Raw genomic sequence first — 19,579 nt, forward strand, 5'->3', positions numbered from 1 at the left:
AAGGTACTCTAATCTAAGTTAACAATAAAAGTTTGTTTAAATTTGGGAGTGAAAATATGGAAAAATCGATTCGAATTTTTGAAGTTTTTCTATTAATATATTTAATTATAAATTATAAATTGTGGTTTGAAAATATGAAGATATTAAAGAAACCTCAATATTTTTGGAAACTAATGGAAATAAATGAAATAAAAAACGATTCTTACTTATTTGAAATTTTTCAGTATTTTTTATTCAAATGTGGCGCTAGTGTGAAATAGGGATGGGATTTTAGAGCTTGTCAAATTCCCTGCTGCGTCCGCTCTCTTTCTTTCCGGTTGTCAAAAGGTGAGGAGCGAATCAAAATTTTCTCTGAAATTAATTCGCCAAAATATACAACATCTCACCTAATTAATACTTTTTTACAATTAAAAACAGTGCACTGCATCCTCTACCGATAAACAATGGCCGACGTTGACGTGTAAGTGGTTATTTAATTGTGGAAATAACTGTGTTTCTGCCTTGCTCGAAAGCCGTTTTGTTGATGAAATTAATTGGTCCGTGTTTATGAATTTCCATTGATTATAAACTTTCCAATTACTGAAAACTTTTAAAAAGCAAGGCGGGATGTGGTTATTTCTTACATATAATTTCATTTTTTGCGGAATGGTTCGCTAAATAAAGCCTTTTTATTCTTTTAGTGATGTTCCCTCCGCTGCCCCCGTCCTTGATGGCGCCATGGACATTAACACTGCTCTGCAGGAGGTCCTGAAGAAGTCCCTGATCGCCGATGGCCTCGTCCATGGCATCCACCAGGCCTGCAAGGCTCTGGACAAGTAAGTTCTCCCAGAGACCCGGATGCTTCTCTATAGTTCGGCTGCCGGTCTGCGCGGGCCATGCCGGTGTGGAAGAATTGAAGGGTCAACCCCATCCTAACCCTGTTTCTTTGCCCCCAAGACTGTGATGAAATTAATTGGTCCGTGTTTATGAATTTTACGTTGATTAAAAACCTTCCAATTACTGAGCACATGTCTGGAGAAAGAAATCTTGGATACACCACTCCACAGAAACTAATGTTATTCTTTGTTCCGCAGACGTCAGGCCGTGCTGTGCATCCTGGCCGAGTCCTTCGATGAGCCCAACTACAAGAAGCTGGTCACTGCCCTGTGCAACGAGCACCAGATCCCTCTGATCCGCGTGGACTCGCACAAGAAGCTCGGCGAGTGGTCCGGCCTGTGCAAGATCGACAAGGAAGGCAAGCCCCGCAAGGTGTGCGGCTGCTCCGTCGTTGTGATCAAGGATTTCGGTGAGGAGACACCCGCTTTGGACGTGGTTAAGGACCATCTCAGGCAGAACAGCTAAGCTACTCGGCTGTCGCCTGTTGAATGAGAGACTACGTGAAAGTTTTTTTTACGCTAATTTGCTAATTAAAATAAAAACGTAATGACTTTTAAAATAAAAACAACTCGACTTTACATTTTTGGAATGCTCTATTCTATGGAAACTAGACAAATGTGTTTAAAAATGTTTATAAAAGGATTATGATTCGTCCTTCATGCAGGCCGCCTTGTGCTTTGGCCAGTCCTTCAACTGGCAGTCACTGGAAGAGACTAGTTGTCAGCTATGATTTAGAAGGATTCGAAAAAGGAACTCACCGGGAACAGTAGTGCACCTGCTTGCAGTTGGCGCACTTCTTCTTGGCCTTCGCCTGGCAGGTGGCACAGTGGTGCTCGGCGGATCCTCCATCCCCGCCGGCTCCCGAGTCACTTGGTGCCGGCTCCTCCTTTGCACCGGTCTCATCAATGGTCTGCTCCAGTTCGCAAAGCAGCTCCGTGCCATAGGCACTGCTCAAGCGCGTAGCCAAGGCGCATATGTCGTTCTTGTTCTTGCTGAGGAACACTGAGTCCTGGGCCTGAGCAATCTGGTAGAAACCGCCATCGCGGTCCACCTCCTTCATCAGCTCCTCTTGAATTTGGGGAATATCCTCCAGCAGTAGAGTGTCCGATTTGGAACCCGGGGTCCCTGCCAGGGTCAGCCGGCTGAGGAACTGCTTCAGCTCAATAAGAGGCGGCAGCTGATCCAGTAGGGTCTCGTGCATGAGGCCCAGAAGCTGTGGGAGATGGGATTATAGCCTTAGGTCTGGGGAGTCTGTATCCTACCTTGTACAACTGCTTGCAACGAGATTCGTTCAAAGTGTAATGCTCCATGGCCTGGCCATTAAGGAGCAGTTGTCTCACACAGAACCACGCTTGGGCCTCTGGCTTGACAATCTTGGCCACATCGTCCACGTTAGTCCACTTCTCGTCGATGAATTTCTGCAATCCCTTGCTAGTCTTCCTCTGCCACGGACTATAGATTATGGAAAGAGGATTATATAACTAAGAGGATAATAAGAGGATAGCTCCTTACCGGAAACAAAGGACATCCACCATGAGCCAGGGTATGTCGTGGGTGACCAACATACGACGTTTGGCACTCAAATGGAACAGCTCTATGTTGTCGGCCAGATAATTCAAAATGGAGATGCAACGCAGCCCGATCTTGTAGATGAGGTCGCGCTTCTGACGCTCCAGCTCAGTGAGCACCGCCTCGTCCACATCCAGCTTGGATTCGTTCTCATGGTAGCCCATGCTGACCAACCCGATCACCTGCGCCACAGCCTGGGCACAGTAGTCCACCAGGTCCAGCACCGATTCCTGTAGAGTCTCACAGCCACTTGGATGATACAGGCAGACGTCGAGAAGAGCCACGACGGCAGCCTCATGGTAGAGAACCGTGTATATTAGGAACGTGGCCTGCGGATTGGGATCAATCTCCAAGAGGTGCGGCAACACCCGGGTCTTCCACAAGGTCACACAATAGGCCTCGTGAATCAGCAGGCGCAGCTTGTCGCGCGAGATGAGGAACTCCTTGACCTCCTCCTCGCGATTCTGGGCCAGCTCCAGAGCCGCTTGCTGGCTCAGCTTAATCACCATCTCGTGGACCTCCAGCCACTTGCTACTGCCCACATCGCGTACCTCAAACGGACGGATACTCTCCACGAACATGTACAACTCCTCCGGATATACAAAATTCACCATTTTGTTTCTTTTACAATCTTAATTTTTTAAATATAGGCTGTCACCAAAAACGTTTCAGGACCAACTGGCTTCAGTTAGGGTTTGGAATGAGGTTCTGAGCTGGGGGCAGGTGTTGGAGTAAACAATGTCAGTTGCCATAGAAGGCAATGGTTGCTAGGATGTACAATGTATCCAAGCAAGATTAGAACCTGGATGACTATCATAGTCATTTTCGATCGTTACTATGTCATGTTTAGGAGCCAATGTAAAATTTATTATATAGATCCATGTCTTATCACTAGGTAGTACTCTATAGTACTTCCCTGAATATCTATTCAAAGATTAGGAATGTTTTTAAAGAAAATGGTTATCGCAGTTATCAGCTTTTTAAAAAGTAAATAGGTCGTAGATAGCTTGCACTTATAAAAGAAAATGTCCATAGCCTGCTGATTCAAGAACAGAATCAGTTGCAATTGAATTCGACATACGACATGGCCACGAACACGAAAGACGGAATCACCATCCGTATCATGACGGAGAAGGACTACGATTCGGTGAAACCATTTATGAGGGAGGAGTTCTTCACCGCCGAGCCCCTGTGCCAGTCCTCTGGCGAGCCCGTGCATCTCCAAAATGAGAAGGACAATGACGAGTACCACCTCTCTATGATCGCTCAGGGTACGTGTCTGGTGGCCACTGACGACAGCCGCGACGGCCGTGTGGTAGGATTTGTTCTAGCCGGACCCCAGTTCCCAGAGGATGTTGAAAAACATCGCCAGGAAGCGGAGGAACTGGAGCAGCATGCTTGGGGTCGCATTTGCCGCCTACTGTCGAAAGTTGAACGCGAAGCCAATCTCTTCGAGCGTTTCGGCATCTCAAAAGTACTCTACAGCCACATCACCAGTGTGGATGAGTCTACGAGGGGCAGGGGTCTGGGCTCCAGGCTAGCCGCCACTCTGATGGAAGTCGGTCGCTCTAAGGGCTTCCCTCTGATGGTGGCCTACTGCACCAGCTTCTATTCCGCCCGCCAAAAGGAGGCCTTGGGGATGGAGTGCATCCACGCTGTGGCCTATGCCGACTACACGGACAATCAGGGACGTCCTGTCTTCACACCAAAAGTGCCTCACACACATTGCCGGGTCATGGTCATTAAACTTTAAACTGACACTTTTGAATAATGGATAATGGATCTCCATTATATATGTATCCTCCATCGTTATATTCTCTGAGTCTTAACCAAAAATGTTATAAAAATTATTAAATAAAAATACTGTTTAATTTTTGTATAATAAAAAAACATTTTAGATTACATTCTTTATCTTAAAAACTTTCATAAAAGCATCTACGACTATTTTTCAATGGAAAGTATTTGGCAAATAAGTGTTTAGATTAAATATAAATAACTTTGGGGCCTAAAATATATGGAAATCATTTCAAATATTAACAAAATTAACAAGTAATGCTCTAATATATACCTATTAGCTTAACTTATTCGCATTTAAATGTGAGACAATACATTAAGGAATTTCAAATACATAGTTCTTCCTTTGGATCCTAGAATACTAAAAACACAGTGTAACAAGGACGTTTAACTTATAGATCACACAAAATTTCACTTTCAGGTAAGCCTAACGTTCGATTCTCTCTCCATTTTAGCGGTAGAGTCGGACCTGCTCCTTGAGATCCTTGTCACTGATACGGTCCTGGAGATTTAGCTCCGCCTCCTGTTTGCGGAGCAGCTCAAAGATAGCAGCCAGCTGCTCTCTCTCAATCCGACGCTCCTCCTCGATTTGAACAGGTGTTAGGGTGTTCACAATCTTCTCCTGGAACTGTTTGGCCTTAAGCTGGCCCATTATGTTGCCGTAGTTTTGTCCGGATTTCTGTGGGAGCTGCTCATCTTGCTCATCAATAAATTCCAAATCACTGTCGCTGGTATCCTCCCCGAAGGCTTCGTCATCCTCGGTTTCCTCATCCAAGGGAGATGTCAGCTCTTGACTATCCTCCTCTCTGGGCTCATCGGTTCCCAATCCCTCGTCCTCCAAGTCCTGTAACCAAAGAGCCTATTTTTTAACCGAAATAAAAAAGTTTCATTGCAGCACCCACGGTTTTGTCCTTGAAAAAGTTGGCAAAATAAAGGGCCGCCAAGACGCACAGCAAAAGAGTAGTCAACGCAATGGAGTAGTTTCCTGGTAGGCCAAAGCCATCTAAGGATGGGAAAATGTCCTGCATTGTTCTGTTATCCTGTTTGTTATTCTTTTTAATTCAAGATGCGTTTTTTGTTTTCAGTTGGGTATACAAAGTGACCGTATATTCTAATCAAGAAATACCACGAATGGGACTACGTTTCTTGGACAAGATTTTAGGGCGGTTTAATTCAAATTTGTTTATTTATTTGATAGGAAAACTTCGTTTTTATTTCAATATAATAAAAGGTTACAACAAAAACCTGTATTCAACTTCTCAACATCCAAGTGAACATATTCTGATAGTCTACTGACTTATGTTCATGGCGGATGTGTCGGAGCTCACATCGGCTATGTGGAATGATGCATCTTCGGCGGGCATATCATCCTCATCGGTGTACAGACGACGCAGGCGCTCCTTGTAGCTAATATTTGATAAAAATTTAACAATACAACTTTAATAGACAATATATTCTCTGACTTACAGTTCACTATCCGGATTATTGGCCTGATTGCGGCACTTATCCAATTTCTTTTCAATGGCTTTGACCTGATCTCGATCGGGCTGTTGGTATTGCTTCACCATAATACGGATCTCTTTGGAATAAAACTTATCAGAAATAATTCCCTTTTTAAGCTCAAACTTACTTCTCACGGCATCAATTAAACCGGGCAGCTTATCCCGAGCGGATACAAAGAGAAGATCCGTGACGTAGCTATCGAGATTCTCCTGTTCCCGGCTGGCTGCATGCAAAACCGCTGCTAGTCCAATCTGTGAAGGCGTGTGAAGCAGGCAGGCGTCTGTATTGAAAGTGGAATCTATGAAGCTGTCAATATGCGGACGTAAGCGTTCCGGATTTTGCATATTGCTTCGGGTCTGCAAGTACAACATAAGAAATAAAGTATTCATTGCAAGGAACAGCTATTAACCAACCTTAATGTCTATGAGGAAACCCTCGATGGGTCTGAACGGATTGTGTATGGTGAGGTAGTAGTTGAGTTGTCCTATGAGTAGCAACTCATTGGACAGGACAATGTCTGTGGCTTTGTTGCGATCGCCCTTGATATTGTTAACGAACTGATTAATGGACACGTTAAACTCCTCCACTTTGCAGGCAACAAACACGCAGGTGGCTCTAACAGGAAAAGGATAACATGTTAAAATATAAACGAGATAATCTTTGAAAACTTAGAGCTTACAGTATCTCCTTGGGATGATAGTCCATAGGCGTGTTGTTAAGATAGAACCGCTTGAAGTAGTGGAACGCTGTGCCCACCACACACTTCGGCATAGGCGGATCAAACCGTCGGCAGAAATCGAAGAGATATATCTCATATTGCTTTAGCAACAGGCGCTCCTCAGACGGCGTCAGGAAGTACTCGTCTAGGTCACCACCTTGTGCCTCCTCTTCATGCTCCTCGACATACTTGTGGTTTTGCTCGACGCGGAATGCCATCAACTGCCCCTCATTGGCGAAAGTCCATGATCTTTTTTGCGAGCTAACAGGATACATTTTGGGGCATATCTATTGTACTCCAAATAATAAAAAGATTTGTTTATGGGAGCCGGTAAAATGTGACCAGTGGAGGGAATTTTTCGGATGACAAAAATAAAAATACCAGATACGGTTTTAATGTTTGGTCATACTCAATATATAGTCGTTACAAAAATATATTTTAAATATTTTTAAATTAAATCAAGGTTATCAAATAACAAATCATTATAATTGCACTTTTCGAAATATATAATAAAATAACTTATACTTGAAAAGACTCTTTTTTGTTTGAAATTTAGAAATTTTTTAGTTTTTAACAGAGCTTTTTGTGGAAAACCTTACAAAATATTTAAAAAGATTTTTGATTATAAAAATAGTGTGCTTTGTTTATAAATCATTGCTATCCCTCTAAATTTAGTTTATTTATTTTTAACATTAATATTTATTGGGTGGAAATAAATTGCATACTTTTGGGATAGTCAAAAAAACATTTCAAAAAATCTTACCAGAAACTTTTGAGGCAGTTTCCTTTATAGGTCCAGTTTACGACCGTTTTGTCCGTTGATCTCGTTTTGGTACGCACGTGTTGAGCATTTTTTTAACTTTTAAGGTGCTTGCAGCATCATCGCCTCAAAATTGAATTAATTTTCATTTGCTTTTTGGTTTTTGTGTTCGCTCGCGAAATTGGGTCACTTGAATCATTGAGCGGGAAGCCAACAATGTATGCTGAGTTTAAAATGATTTGAAGAGAAGTTTAAATACTCTCTGTCATGAAAGTTATTCTAAAATGATCGAAAAACTATATTTTTTTTGTACTTACATTGTCGATTGCACTTCATAAATTGTTAAATCTTACTTTATAGTTCAATATTGGTAAACGGGTACAAACTTCTTTAAAAACTATTGCATCTTTTCCTGGCTGAAGAGCATTCAAGTGCCATGCGTATCGAGTACTTTGTATGCAGGAGCTGCCTTCTGTGGCAATAAAATTGCAATTAATTTTTATTGACAACTCTGAACTCTTGTTGCAGCGTTTTGCTGCTGATCTTTCAGCGATTTCACTGTGGCAAGGTGATGGGTGTTTTAGTGTCTTCTGTGCTTGCTCTTAAACGGATGTTCAAGGGGAGAAGTGTTTTCGAGATAGATATGCGAAAAAGTGAGAAATGAAAGGTTAATTTTTAAGTGTTTTCTTCTCAATTACTATTGTTAGAAAGTGTATAAAATTAAATAAAGTTTTATATTTAATTGGTAAAAATTGTGGTTTTTAGATTCTGGACTAACTTACCTTTTCTGCTTAAAATTCTCCTTGTTTCAAAAGTGTAACACTTTTTTCAGCTGATTGGTAATGCCGTTTTGAGGCCAATTCCATATTAAAAATCTCACTGACTCAATGAGACGACGCCTTCGATTGTTCAATCTCCAAGCTAAAAAGTTTATGCGCGTGCGTCGCGCACAGCCGAAATGACACAAAGACGGAGGTACAGGGATGAGATGGATTGCCGTCGGCGCACTGACTGACTGCCTGACTGACTGACAGTCAGTTGGCCTTAGCTTATCGTCAGTCTCTAGTTACAGATCCGAAAGGAAGCTATGGTCTGGGCCTGGGCGTACTTAAAATTCAATTGAATCTTGAATTATTGCATTGAATTTCATTGTTTGTAAATGCTCGCCCGCCGAGTCTGGATCGGATTGTAAACTGATTTCATTTTCTCCGTGCCATAGATTTATTTATTTTTATCATTTTATTGAATGCTTCAAGTTCAGCCGTCGTAAATCGTCACAAAATGTTATGTTTATTATTGGACCAAAGTATTGTATTACATAAGTTCGGATTTGAGGTGGGTGGTCTGGGGATTTTATGGAATTTAAAGTGAAAATAATACATACTTAATAACATACTATATTTGAGCGTACTGTAAACCATTGTATTGCCCCAAAAGATTTCTATCAGCGACACCAATAAAACTCATTGCGAAAGTATCTTCAACAAGCATCTACAAGTGGATCTGCGAGCAGTCCAGCCCCCCAAGATGCCCCCTCACATCGGAGGATGTGCATAAATGCATTTTAAAGGCATATTGAGCACGCGAGTCGATGTTTTATGCTCACGATCTTCAGGCTGCCAGATCCCAGGTCCTATGTAGCTCCCGGCACTAGGCTCCCAGTACCGCGTTCCATGTTCATTTCGGTCGAGGCATTATTTCTGCTTAGCAGCTACTGTTGGCGCAGCTAATTGTGCGTGTGTCGTGCGATTATTCAGCTTTGTATCTCACTTTGTCTCGCCGCTCTCTGGGGGCGTGTTCGCTTCGAAAGATACTCTCGCACACACTGGGATGCAAACACACCGACAAACATAGAGACCCATCGAATAGACGTGTGAATTGGCAGTCGAGAGTTTAGCAGCCAATCAACAGAGTTATGTCTACGTACATATGTGCCCGGTTTGGGGTGTGAGTGATGGGTAAGTGGAAGTGGAATGAAGTGTTTAAGGTGTATAAATCAACGAAGATGGGCAGGCATCACAAAAAATATGCATATGGGGCTGCGGCCTATAATGGTTGGCGATTTTACGGTAAGACACACTTCTGGGTGTGAGAATATGACCAATAGGGGGACATAAATATGAGTCAGTTAACACCCAAATAATATAGTAATGTAAAATATAATTACAGATAATGTATATTGTTTCATGCTTTCTTTACCTAGTTTCCCTTGCGAAAATGAATTTAAAAATATTGCTGGAAATCTAAGATTTTTATTCGCTTTTTCGAAAATATCTTAACTAAATATCCAACCAATTGAAAAACGGAATACCAATTATGAGTCATGGTTCTATCCCCCTTAGATTCGCATCACAAAATCGGAAAATTCTTAAAAAAAAAATTGTACCCAATTTTTTTTTTTATCAAAATCACCCGTTACAAAATTTTGAAACGTGGGTCAAAATTTTTGTTACGCAGGTTTTGATTGAAAGTTGTGCTACTCGGAGTTCTATGATTGGGTGAGTATAATTTTTCTGGATCTGACAAGCATTAGCCAAGTTATGCAAATTTTCCATCATGGAATTTAAAAAATTGGATCAACATTTTAGCCGTTATTTTATTTTGTCAAAATCTAAACTTTTGGTACACTTTTTATTGAATATCTTAACTATTTCGTAACCGATTGAAAAACGGAATACCATTTATGAATCAGAGATCTATCCCCCATTAACCTGCACCAAAAGATCGAAAAAATCTCACAAAAAAAATTGGACCCAATTTTTGGCCAAAATCATGATGGTACCCCTTAAAAAATTTCGAAAAATGGGTCAAAATTTTTGTTACCCACGTTTTGATTCAAAGTGGTGCTAATCGGAGTTCTATGATCGGGAATATATAAATTTTCTGGATCTGACAAGTATTAGCCAAGTTATGCAAATTTTCCTTCATGGAAATCAAAAAATTGGATCAACATTTTAGCCGTTATTTTATTTGGCCAACATGTAAACTTTTGATTCACTTTTTATTGAATATCTTAACTATTTTGTAACCGATCGAAAAATGGAATACCATTTATGAATAAGAGATCTATCCCCCATCGATCTGGATCAAAAGATCGAAAAAATTATACAAAATGTACACCTTAAAAAATTTCAAAAAGTGAGTCAAAATTTTGTTTGCCATTTTTTGATTGAGAACTATGCTACTCGATTATCTAAGACCGGTAAGGTCCAACATTTCAGGTTCTGCCGAGTATTGACCGAGTTATGCACATTTTTCATCACGAAAATGAAAAAAAACTGGAACATGTTTTTTTTGGTTTCTTTTCCAAATGTAAACAGATTAAATAGTACTGATAGTTTTCTTAAAATCTTAAAGTTTAGATACTAATCTTTCTATAAATTTTTTCCTTCTAAATCTGTTTAAACTTCGTTTCTTAAGTCATTTGTTTTTATATAAGAAATCTATGTAATGAAATACCGGATAACAAAAATGAAATGTAAAATACTCGTAAATAAATACTAAAATAAATACTTACGCACATGGTCACTTTTTCCCGCCGAACTCCAGATCGTGTTCGTTTCCTAAGTCATTTGTTTTGTTTTCTTTTTTCTGCCTTTCGAGTCTTTGCTCTCCCGTTGAGTTGATATAAACTTGTGTCATCTGTCTTGGACTGTCATAATTACATTTATATAGTCAACATCTAGGTAGCCTGACATTTGGAAATATGTCAGCCCGCACTGTTATGTAATGAATAACGCATCGACTGGCCAGGACTTTCTGTGCGCCCCTTGATGGATATACACGTAAACACTGACATCGTGACAGTTGAATACGAATTGAAAACATATATATCTGGCGATATGCACTTGTATATTGAACAAATTTCAACTGTATATGGTCTGGCAAAAGTTTGGTCATGTGTCAATGGAATGGAGCATTTCAAGTTAGTCCCAGGAGGAAAGAAAAAAGAGACAGCTGAGCAAAATACTCCACATAAATTGACAATGAATAACTTAAAATGGTCAATTCAATTAGATTTCCTTCACTTTCTTTTTGCTTTTATTTTATTTCATCTTTTACATTTTATCCTCTTCTTAAATGGTTAGGGAAATAAATTATTTAAAATTAATAAAACAAACAAAAAGCCAATACAAAAACAACACTTTAAATTAAGAATCTTAAATGGCTAATTACAGATTTTACAAATAAATTAAGAAAACAATATAAATATAAATGATTTTCGACCCTATATCAATTGACAGTCATTTGTAAATTTGGCTAAATATTATAATGTACTGTTTACATGCCTTATTATCGTTTTATTTAGAACTTATTAACTTAAATTGAGCTAATATAAGCCATAATCATAGGGATATTTGTACATAATTTCACTGGCACCAAAATTGTTCAATTTTTATATTTTTCTTCCAAACTATTTATTTTTGGGTAGTTCGATAAGTTTTAGAGACCTAATGATTTGAATTTTAGAAAAGGAATATGGAAAAGGTATAAAAGATTATATGACGTTGCATTTTGTCAGATTAAGTATGGATGGTAAGTATGGATGGATTCAAAACTCCACGGCCTACCCAAGTATCAAAATAGCTTCTACATACCTAAACCTAAAGTACGTGAAATTGTTTTGGCACTCGAACGAATTCTCTGGCAATCATAAGACGTCCACGGAACCTTACCCCGTCAGGGTTTGAGATCTCACCAGAGTGAGATCGAGGGGCGTGGTCTTGCGCACGAAGGTCGGGGATTCCCCCAAGCAGTGACTCCCCGCAGCCGGTTCACTTAGGCTGGGACTGTTAGAGCCGCCGGCCAGCGGGCTGGTGGTGTCTGTGCGCGATCTTAGTGACAGATCGATGGGTTCGTCCAGCTCTGGACTGCTGGTAGCCGGATACAGAAGTTCCGCCTTGAACTGGTCCTTGAAAATGGGCAGCGGAGGTACGCCGGCGGCCAGGAGTACGGGTGGCAGGTGGCTGAACGGGGCGAAGGAGCTGTACAGCGGCTCTGAGTGGCTTCGGAAGATCTCCAGCAGCTCCTGGTGGCGCTGGCGCTGTAGATCTCCATCTGGTTCCGAGCTCGCCGGAAATGTGGTGTTCCTCAGATCCAGCCGGGGGAGGTTTGCGGCGGCGGTGGTGGGTGTTGCGGTGGTAGTGTTGGTGTGACCACTTAGCACGCTGGTGGCTCCATCCTCGTTGGGATCGCCTGCCGACGAGGCCCCCGAATCGCTGGGTGTATTACTAAGGCGGGATTCCAGTTTCAATTGGCGTTGATGATGGTGATGAAACTTCGCCGCCTGCAGAAAAGACGGCGAAGATGGTCCACCTACTCCTGCGCCGCCCGCCGATCCCTCCATCCGCGGAGAAGTGGCAGTGGCTGACTTGATGCAGGGATTAGTTTTGTCTTGGTAGGTTTGCCTGGCCTGGTTGCTCGCCTGCTGCAGGCGTGCCAGTTGCTCCAGACTCGCAGTACTCACTCCGCCAGGTCCACCGCCTGGTCCGTTCCCTCCTCCAGTGCCTGACGTGGTCTGCTGCTCCTGCAGCAGGCAGTGGATTTTGAACCAGTTGGAGCGGCGACCGTAGCGGGATCCGCTCTTGGACATCCCTACTAGGAGGCATTTGCGCAAACGGCACGCCTTGCAGGCCGTCCGGTTCTTCTTGTTAATAACACAGTCGCCGTTGTGCTTGCAGCCTGCGATTGCGGCAATGTTGTTGTAAGTGCGGCCGAAGAATGACTGAAAAGGATGGGTCGGAAAAGAGGTTAAATATTAATCAAAAATATACACCGCCACTCAAATTTATTCCACCTATTGGCACCTGTCTCTGGCACACTCCCCACCCTTGGAACTTGCCTCAATTACAAAATGTGCGTGGATAATTTGGTCAACTACTTGTAAAGCTTTGTGGGGAGCAGAAGTTAAACGAGAAGAATAGGAAAAAGTGTAGCTCTACTGTATCACAGCTGGTTTTCTTTGTTTTGGAGCCATGCCAACTCATGGTTGAGTTTATTTTGAAGTTCAACTGTGAGTGGAGTTTGATGGGTGTCTGGGACTTTTGTTTTCGAATGCGCTGACTCATCTAATATGCATGTAATTTTTATTTGATTGACTGCAGTTTACAATTGTGCTCGCCTTGGGGCTTACCTAGCTCTATATACCTACAGGGGCAGCCCCGCCCCTCTCCCTTTGAAATGCTCTAAATTTCGCAGACATTTTCCCATGCCATTTGAAGGTGAGCCTTTATTGTGTCCGCTGCGCACACGTATCTACTTAAAGTCAATTAAAAATCGATTAATCTACTGAATTGAATTTTAATTATAGTAATAATATTTTCGATTTTGCTTCGCGCTAAAAGTAAAAGCCAAAATCGAGATCATTTTTTGCACATATTTGTTTTCTTTCTCGGTAATGTGCGAAATGGAGTCTTCCATGTTTCTCACAACTCTGGGGATTAAATACTATAAAAATTCAATTTGGGTTGATAAATTCCCATGATATTGAAACTCACCTTGCAGCCCTCGCATGTGAATGCCCCGAAATGAAAACCCGCCGCCGGCTCGCCACACACTTTGCACAGCTGGTTCATCTGTAAAGGATTAAGTATAAGTTATGAAATATAAATGAAGTCCTTAAAATATGTAACTTTCAAAAGTCCAAACCTGTAGTTACTAGTTGAAAGAGTTTCTATCGATCCTAGTCACTTTTCTCTTTATTTTTTGTTCAGAAAAAAAAGAAAATCACTGCTTATATTTGGAATATCTATTTGATAAACCCATTGTACTTGTACATAACTCTTGGCTGGGCTTAAAACGTGTTGCTGACAGCCTAATTGAAAAAGTCCAACTTTGGCAACTTCTTCACGATTGTCCTTGTTATTGATGATGCCTTTTTTCACAGATTATTTTTCTTATCTTTTTTTTTGTGAAATCTTTTTTTTAGCGGTCCAACACATTGACTCTCGACTCAGCTGTGGAAGACGGAGAGGCTGTAGAAGAAGGGGCCATGGCCACGAAAGCCACGCCAAAAAGCTGAAGAAAAAGAAGAAGAGCTGCTGCAACAGCAACAACAAAAACATGCATAACCGATGACCCACTGCGTTTCTCTTTATTTTTATTCTTTTTTTTTTGCGGAATTTTGTTTTTTTATTTCGCTACAGGTCGTGGATAGAAATTGAGGTATGCAACGACCGGTTTGGGCTTGCACCATCAAAGTCTCAGACCCTGCACCTCGTCTCCTCGGTCTTCCCTCTCTGTCGCCCAGCCTCTCTGTCACTCCTTTTCCCAGAGAACCTAGCATTCGCACATCTAATGCAATGTACGTACTATAGTGACTTGTTTTGCCTGCCCATAAAGCTTAAGGTCAACCGAAAAAAGCTACAGCAAAACGCATATAAAATGTATATTTTTGCGAAAATTCTGCGTCAACTATTTAATGAGCATGAAGAATCCGAGGGAGGGATCAATTTTGTCATGGATATACAATATGAATTCTTTGACACCAAATGTGTGTGCTAATAAATGGCGTGGTGATTTTTTGTAGTCACATTTCGGGTAATATGGGGCGTATGGGAAAAAGGTATTCAAAGTTGAAACGGGGTATAAATTATGTGATTTTATAGCGAATCGTGTAAGGTCAAATGGTGGTTGGTTATACTTGTATAATAAACTGTTATTTTTATGTGGTCAAAACGAAGCTTAACGACGTAATTCAAAATATACAAATTGGTTACATTTTTCGGGTTACTAAGTACAGATTCTGCATAGTTGGTTTGGAATTTTAATAAGATTTTTGTATTGCATTTTTTCACTCATTCTCATAGAGTTTGCAGTTTATATTTAGACATAAAATAGGGTCAAGAATATGTTAAATAATATAATAAAAAAGGTAATTAATCAATTAACTACTTTTAGTCCTCTTTTATTCCCATATATGAGCTATTTTAACAGAGTACAATCTTCCTGAGAACTGGGACTCCCTCCCATTTATGTTAAGTGCTAGCCGAAGTGTTTGTATCTGAAAAATATTTTCCCGACCAGGGCTGACAGGGGCAGGGAACTGCTCTGCAAAATGTGCCCAGCAGGTGGTGGTGCCACAACGTGATGCTGCTCCTGTGATAATGGTTAGCAGCCATCCCGGAGCCCCAACTTCTTGCCGACTGCCGGGGTTCTGCCGGCCTGCCAATGCTCGGCACTTTGCATATAAACGCTCGCTAATGGACACCAAAGGTGACAGCAGAGCGTTGCTAAATTGGCAAACATTAAATTTGCACCTTCACAGCGAGTGTGCCAGGCAACCGCGAAACCGTGACAATTTTCGGCACAGCGGTGCGCTTTTCCAGAAAGCGGGAAAACCATCAAGCCGAGCTCCAGCCAAAGGAGATCTTCAATCGCTGCCAGCCAGCCACTGGTTGGAAACGAAAAAGAAACGTCAACCTCCTTCGAGAAGAACCTCCGAGACCCAGAAACAAACGTTATGGCGATAATCTTGACTGTGAAGGAAGCCACTGAATGGGGGAGTCTTAGGGCAATGGATTTATAAACAATGCTCTTGGCAGCAATGCAGAAATCCGAGAAGGTCAGGGTCTATAGTAATGACAGTCCATTGATTAGATATAAAATATGGAAAGCACAGTTTTAATGATACTAACTTTTTCAAAGTCATATGAAATATTTAATTATAAATTATACCATGCGATATGCAATCAGATTTACTATTTAAATAAGTACATAAACTAAATAAATAAAATCTGTCTCTGCTTATCTCCCGATATAAGTTAAAAAATTTACCAAATCATTTCGATCCTTTTTAAGAAACCCGAAAGAAATGCAATCGAACGGCACGCTTGAGCGATAAAGTTGAAGATTTCTATCCTTTTGGCGATATCACGACACCGACCAAGGCCGTCATTCCAGTTAGCCGGACGCAAACTTGTCTAATACCTGGAGTGTCTTCAATATCCAGTCCCCTCCTTCGACTAAATTAAAGTCATGAAGTGCAGGACATACCACGAGCTAATTAAAAGTCCTCCGGGCAAGCCCCACTGCGAAAGGTGAATGTGATCTTTGTATTTATTTAGTTCGATGACCAGATTTGATTGTGGGAAAACAATGTAGCCCAAGGAAGGAGTATTTGGCCGAGTCAAAAGCCTTTCAAATTTCATACTAGACTTCCCATTGTTCAAACTTATAAGTATATCGAACTGGACAGATCGGGGAATAGCAGCGATCTCTGGCCTGACAGGCTTACCGATTAAGTCAAGATTAATGTTACACATCGAGCCGGTACAAACAATTAATTAGAAACCTAAACTGCTACAGAAACTACTCATTGGTTGTAAGCCAAGTGGATGATTGTTCAGATCTAATCTCTGGATATACAAAATTTTTTTTACCCCGAGATGAACTTGACGGGGGACTAGTATTCAGAGCAGCCAGCGGCTTAGACAATAAGAACCAGATCAGTTGAATGTAGCTACATTCTCAACAAGCTCATCAAGTTGCTGTTGACAGACCAAAAGAATTGGAAAAAGTGGAAGGATTTTCCTCAATAAGAATAATAAACAAGGGCGCAACAAATCTACATACATATATGCATGGGTATGAAAAAAATGTGTCCTTTAAAGCAAACAAAATGATGGACAATGCCAAATCAGATAAAAGGCAACAGAGGGAGAAAAGGTGTTCAAACAAGCAAACCACGATTGTCTCAAATATTTTGAAGCCGCTACAAAATAGAACAAGAATCAAGAACCCAGCGTCCACAAAGCCCCGAGTCTAGGGTCCATCGCCCATCTAACCCTGGAGCATTGACACACAGACACAGTGGAAACCCTTCTTGTTCGCCACCGATCGCGGCAGACAATTGCTGGTAATATGCTTTATTATTAGCCCTGCCGAGCCACTGGAGACGGACATTCGCAATATGCAAATCCACTCAGCAGTCACACGCTCTAGTTTGAATTGTCTTCTTCCTCGATAGCGGAGGATGGAGGATTGAGGATCCACGATCTAGTCTACAGCCGAAGGGCTGCTGCCTTTGGCCCTTTTCTGCTTGATTGCCGACAGCAGTTGGACAATTAAATGTTTGAATATCTCCCAACTTTGTCCATTCTCTGCCCCTATTGTAGTAATTTCTTGACACTTATCGCACAAAAGGCAATAACATTATTAATGAGCATGTCAATGAGCTTCCTTTGTTTTCGCCAGTGTCCACTTTTTCTGGCTATCCTTGGCCATCCTTGGCGGCAAGTACGAGCCCTTGGGACTTGAGCTTGCCCATGATTAGAAAGTAAATACGATAATTCCTTTCGCAAACATTGCAATTATTTAAATTATTTGCATTTTTTGGCCTTGTCCTCCATTTGATTAATGATTAATGATTTTGATTAAATTTATATTTTTTTGCGAAATATTTTATTTAAATAGAGATTCTAACAAAATTATCAGCCGCCTCATCGGCTGCTTTGATTAAGTTATTTATGCTAATTATGCAAAACGCTGTCAATTAAATGTTTTATTAATATATTCTTTTCTGCTTTTTTGCGTATTATTCAAACTTTGATTAATTTGTTGAAAATTTTAAATGATCTAATGAGTAGCCTTTTTCTTTTGAAAAAATATGAGCTTACCTTTCCTAATAACTTTTTATTTTCCAAACTACATAAATTATTGTATCTTTAAAAATTCACTGTTTTATTTTTGGCTTGTTTGTACTTGTTTTGTTAATATCTGCTTAACTTCACACACTTAAGGATTTATGCTTGATTATCAACTGATCATTTCCAGTATAGAAATCACATGCCACAATTGAATTCGATTTAGCCGACGGCTCTTGCAGCTATCACTTCGCGCTCATTTCGTCGCCGATCCGATGCCGAAGAAGTTCGCGATCAGTTATAATAATAAGATACTGATTTCGATTCCGATTGCCGGAGCGAGAGAGCAGCGAGGCCTGACGATGCTTGGCGGCGTAGCGTCCATCCGAGACTAAATCGCCATCTACGTTCTGAGCGCCAAACAGACTCGGACTGTTCGAGGCCTGGCCGTGGCCTCAAAGATCATCTCATCCCAGCAGCAGCAGCAACATCAGCAGCAGCAGCAGCAACATCCACGGCAGCAACAGCAGCCGCATCCGCGGCAGCCGAAACAACAAAGCGCACGCGTCTTGAGCGGCAAGGCGAAACTTAACTGTTAATCAGCCGCCGCGGCTGCGACAGGAATTCCTGCTTTGCGAACAGCTGCTGCTGCTCTGCCGGTTTTGAGGCTGGCTCTGTTAACTTGGCTGAGACTGTTGAATAAAATCTAACTCATATAATATTAAACGAGAGGTAGAAGTACCATTTTTAAGAATTCCACTAGACTAAGGACTATTAGTGGCTTATAAAATAGCACAATTGTGTTAAAAAAATGTTTCAAACCATACCATATTTTTTCTCAGTGCACTCTGTTAGCGGCTTCACTTCGAACATGTTCGCTTGGATCGGCTCTGTTTGGAAGTTGTTGTAATCTCTCTCTGCTCTCTGCTCACACCTGGCCAGGTGTACTTCATCCAGCTGAACTCTGGTTGGCTGTTTCCAGCGGCACGATCTGAAAACGTTTCGTTCGTTTTCATTGAATATTGTCTCGATGCGGTTGGCTGTTGGCTGTTGTTTGTTATTTGTTGCTCTTTTTATTTTGTTGGTTTTACCCCCGTTTGACTTTACACACGATACTGTTACTATTTGAGTGTATTGAGCGGATCGGGTGCGCGAGAGTGTTGGATTTGGCTTGTTTTCATTGTGCATGTGCATCCATTTGGACGCGCATTGGACGACTAATGTGGCAAGGAGGTGGGCACTTAATGCCCGGCGATCAGTGTAAATAAACATTGAGAGAAATCCAGGAGACATCGTACGAAATTTGTTGCTTGTTCAGCAAAATGGTGAAATCAAGTTTGTTGCCTAAGTCTTTTGTTTCTTTTTTGGTATTTGGTATTTTTTTTTTGGTATAAAATGGAATTTTTGTTTGCTTTTTTAATGGAAATGATGTATGGAGCTACGTAGTGACTATCTTATTACGATATTTTAGTAAAAGTATAGAATTTTAGTTTAGTTAACAATTTCTAAACTGTAGAATATCCCATGTTGGCTAATACTTCCTAGTTTAAAGTGGATTCTAGTAGAACAATCAACGCGCTACCATATATCTAATTGAATTCTCTTGTCATAAGCATGATCAGATGACTGACTTCGTGCTCAAATGCCACAACCTCAAGTGGGCCTCCAGTCTTTCTCCATTTCTACCCGGCCACTCTCGCGGCTTCTGTCACTTCGTGATGATGATGATTTCATTTTAATAACACCACTGGAGGGAGGAAAGACTAGCATAGCGTA

The 19,579-nt window shown here is 41.2% G+C and overlaps 6 protein-coding genes and 2 non-coding genes across 8 annotated transcripts; 4 read left to right on the plus strand and 4 right to left on the minus strand.

Moving 5' to 3' along the window:
• Positions 1–233: 233 nt before the first annotated feature.
• On the plus strand, positions 234–1,441 carry LOC6507264 (40S ribosomal protein S12). Its single transcript, XM_001956330.4, has 4 exons — positions 234–327; positions 418–460; positions 681–815; positions 1,074–1,441. The coding sequence occupies exons 2-4, from the start codon at positions 444–446 to the stop codon at positions 1,339–1,341; spliced, it is 420 nt and encodes a 139-aa protein (XP_001956366.1). The 5' UTR covers positions 234–327; positions 418–443; the 3' UTR covers positions 1,342–1,441.
• On the plus strand, positions 518–588 carry LOC6508086. The gene has a single exon (XR_045988.2). It is a non-coding gene; the product is annotated as a small nucleolar RNA U18 (small nucleolar RNA).
• LOC6508085 lies at positions 937–1,008 on the plus strand. Its single transcript, XR_045987.2, has one exon. It is a non-coding gene; the product is annotated as a small nucleolar RNA U18 (small nucleolar RNA).
• Positions 1,442–1,450: 9 nt separating the features above from the next.
• On the minus strand, positions 1,451–3,185 carry LOC6507799 (zinc finger MYND domain-containing protein 10 homolog). Its single transcript, XM_001956329.4, has 4 exons — positions 2,389–3,185; positions 2,139–2,328; positions 1,635–2,089; positions 1,451–1,579 (listed from the first exon to the last, which is right to left on the minus strand). The coding sequence occupies exons 1-4, from the start codon at positions 3,057–3,059 to the stop codon at positions 1,519–1,521; spliced, it is 1,377 nt and encodes a 458-aa protein (XP_001956365.1). The 5' UTR covers positions 3,060–3,185; the 3' UTR covers positions 1,451–1,518.
• Positions 3,186–3,480: 295 nt separating this feature from the next.
• LOC6507265 (arylalkylamine N-acetyltransferase-like 2) lies at positions 3,481–4,342 on the plus strand. Its single transcript, XM_001956328.4, has one exon. The coding sequence runs from the start codon at positions 3,530–3,532 to the stop codon at positions 4,196–4,198; it is 669 nt and encodes a 222-aa protein (XP_001956364.1). The 5' UTR covers positions 3,481–3,529; the 3' UTR covers positions 4,199–4,342.
• A 159-nt stretch (positions 4,343–4,501) lies between these two features.
• Positions 4,502–5,366, minus strand: LOC6507798 (matrix-remodeling-associated protein 7). Its single transcript, XM_001956327.4, has 2 exons — positions 5,142–5,366; positions 4,502–5,083 (listed from the first exon to the last, which is right to left on the minus strand). The coding sequence occupies exons 1-2, from the start codon at positions 5,265–5,267 to the stop codon at positions 4,691–4,693; spliced, it is 519 nt and encodes a 172-aa protein (XP_001956363.1). The 5' UTR covers positions 5,268–5,366; the 3' UTR covers positions 4,502–4,690.
• Positions 5,367–5,425: 59 nt separating this feature from the next.
• LOC6507797 (cyclin-H) lies at positions 5,426–6,821 on the minus strand. Its single transcript, XM_001956326.4, has 5 exons — positions 6,422–6,821; positions 6,156–6,357; positions 5,870–6,098; positions 5,707–5,818; positions 5,426–5,646 (listed from the first exon to the last, which is right to left on the minus strand). Exons 1-5 carry the CDS (start codon positions 6,733–6,735, stop codon positions 5,529–5,531), a joined length of 975 nt encoding a protein of 324 aa, XP_001956362.1. The 5' UTR covers positions 6,736–6,821; the 3' UTR covers positions 5,426–5,528.
• Positions 6,822–11,247: 4,426 nt separating this feature from the next.
• On the minus strand, positions 11,248–18,254 carry LOC6507796 (protein embryonic gonad). Its single transcript, XM_001956325.4, has 3 exons — positions 17,837–18,254; positions 13,718–13,795; positions 11,248–12,945 (listed from the first exon to the last, which is right to left on the minus strand). Exons 2-3 carry the CDS (start codon positions 13,793–13,795, stop codon positions 11,893–11,895), a joined length of 1,131 nt encoding a protein of 376 aa, XP_001956361.1. The 5' UTR covers positions 17,837–18,254; the 3' UTR covers positions 11,248–11,892.
• Positions 18,255–19,579: the final 1,325 nt, after the last annotated feature.

Source organism: Drosophila ananassae, chromosome 2R, assembly GCF_017639315.1.
Source record: "Drosophila ananassae strain 14024-0371.13 chromosome 2R, ASM1763931v2, whole genome shotgun sequence".
Taxonomy (NCBI): Eukaryota; Metazoa; Arthropoda; class Insecta; order Diptera; family Drosophilidae; genus Drosophila; species Drosophila ananassae.

Excerpts from the sequence above, each read along its gene's own strand:
- LOC6507797 (XM_001956326.4), bottom strand. The coding sequence starts at position 6,735 with ATGTATCCTGTTAGCTCGCAAAAAAGATCATGGACTTTCGCCAATGAG. Across the intron at positions 6,099-6,155 it reads GTTTCCTCATAGACATTAAG|ACCCGAAGCAATATGCAAAA; the intron begins GTTGGTTAATAG and ends TTGTACTTGCAG. Across the intron at positions 5,647-5,706 it reads AATAATCCGGATAGTGAACT|CTACAAGGAGCGCCTGCGTC; the intron begins GTAAGTCAGAGA and ends ATCAAATATTAG.
- LOC6507798 (XM_001956327.4), bottom strand. The coding sequence starts at position 5,267 with ATGCAGGACATTTTCCCATCCTTAGATGGCTTTGGCCTACCAGGAAAC. Across the intron at positions 5,084-5,141 it reads ACTTTTTCAAGGACAAAACC|GACTTGGAGGACGAGGGATT; the intron begins GTGGGTGCTGCA and ends CTTTGGTTACAG.
- LOC6507799 (XM_001956329.4), bottom strand. The coding sequence starts at position 3,059 with ATGGTGAATTTTGTATATCCGGAGGAGTTGTACATGTTCGTGGAGAGT. Across the intron at positions 2,329-2,388 it reads GTGGATGTCCTTTGTTTCCG|TCCGTGGCAGAGGAAGACTA; the intron begins GTAAGGAGCTAT and ends CATAATCTATAG. Across the intron at positions 1,580-1,634 it reads CAGGTGCACTACTGTTCCCG|TGACTGCCAGTTGAAGGACT; the intron begins GTGAGTTCCTTT and ends AGTCTCTTCCAG.
- LOC6507796 (XM_001956325.4), bottom strand. The coding sequence starts at position 13,795 with ATGAACCAGCTGTGCAAAGTGTGTGGCGAGCCGGCGGCGGGTTTTCAT. Across the intron at positions 12,946-13,717 it reads TCACATGCGAGGGCTGCAAG|TCATTCTTCGGCCGCACTTA; the intron begins GTGAGTTTCAAT and ends CATCCTTTTCAG.
- LOC6507264 (XM_001956330.4), top strand. Across the intron at positions 816-1,073 it reads GCCTGCAAGGCTCTGGACAA|ACGTCAGGCCGTGCTGTGCA; the intron begins GTAAGTTCTCCC and ends TTTGTTCCGCAG.
- LOC6507265 (XM_001956328.4), top strand. The coding sequence starts at position 3,530 with ATGGCCACGAACACGAAAGACGGAATCACCATCCGTATCATGACGGAG.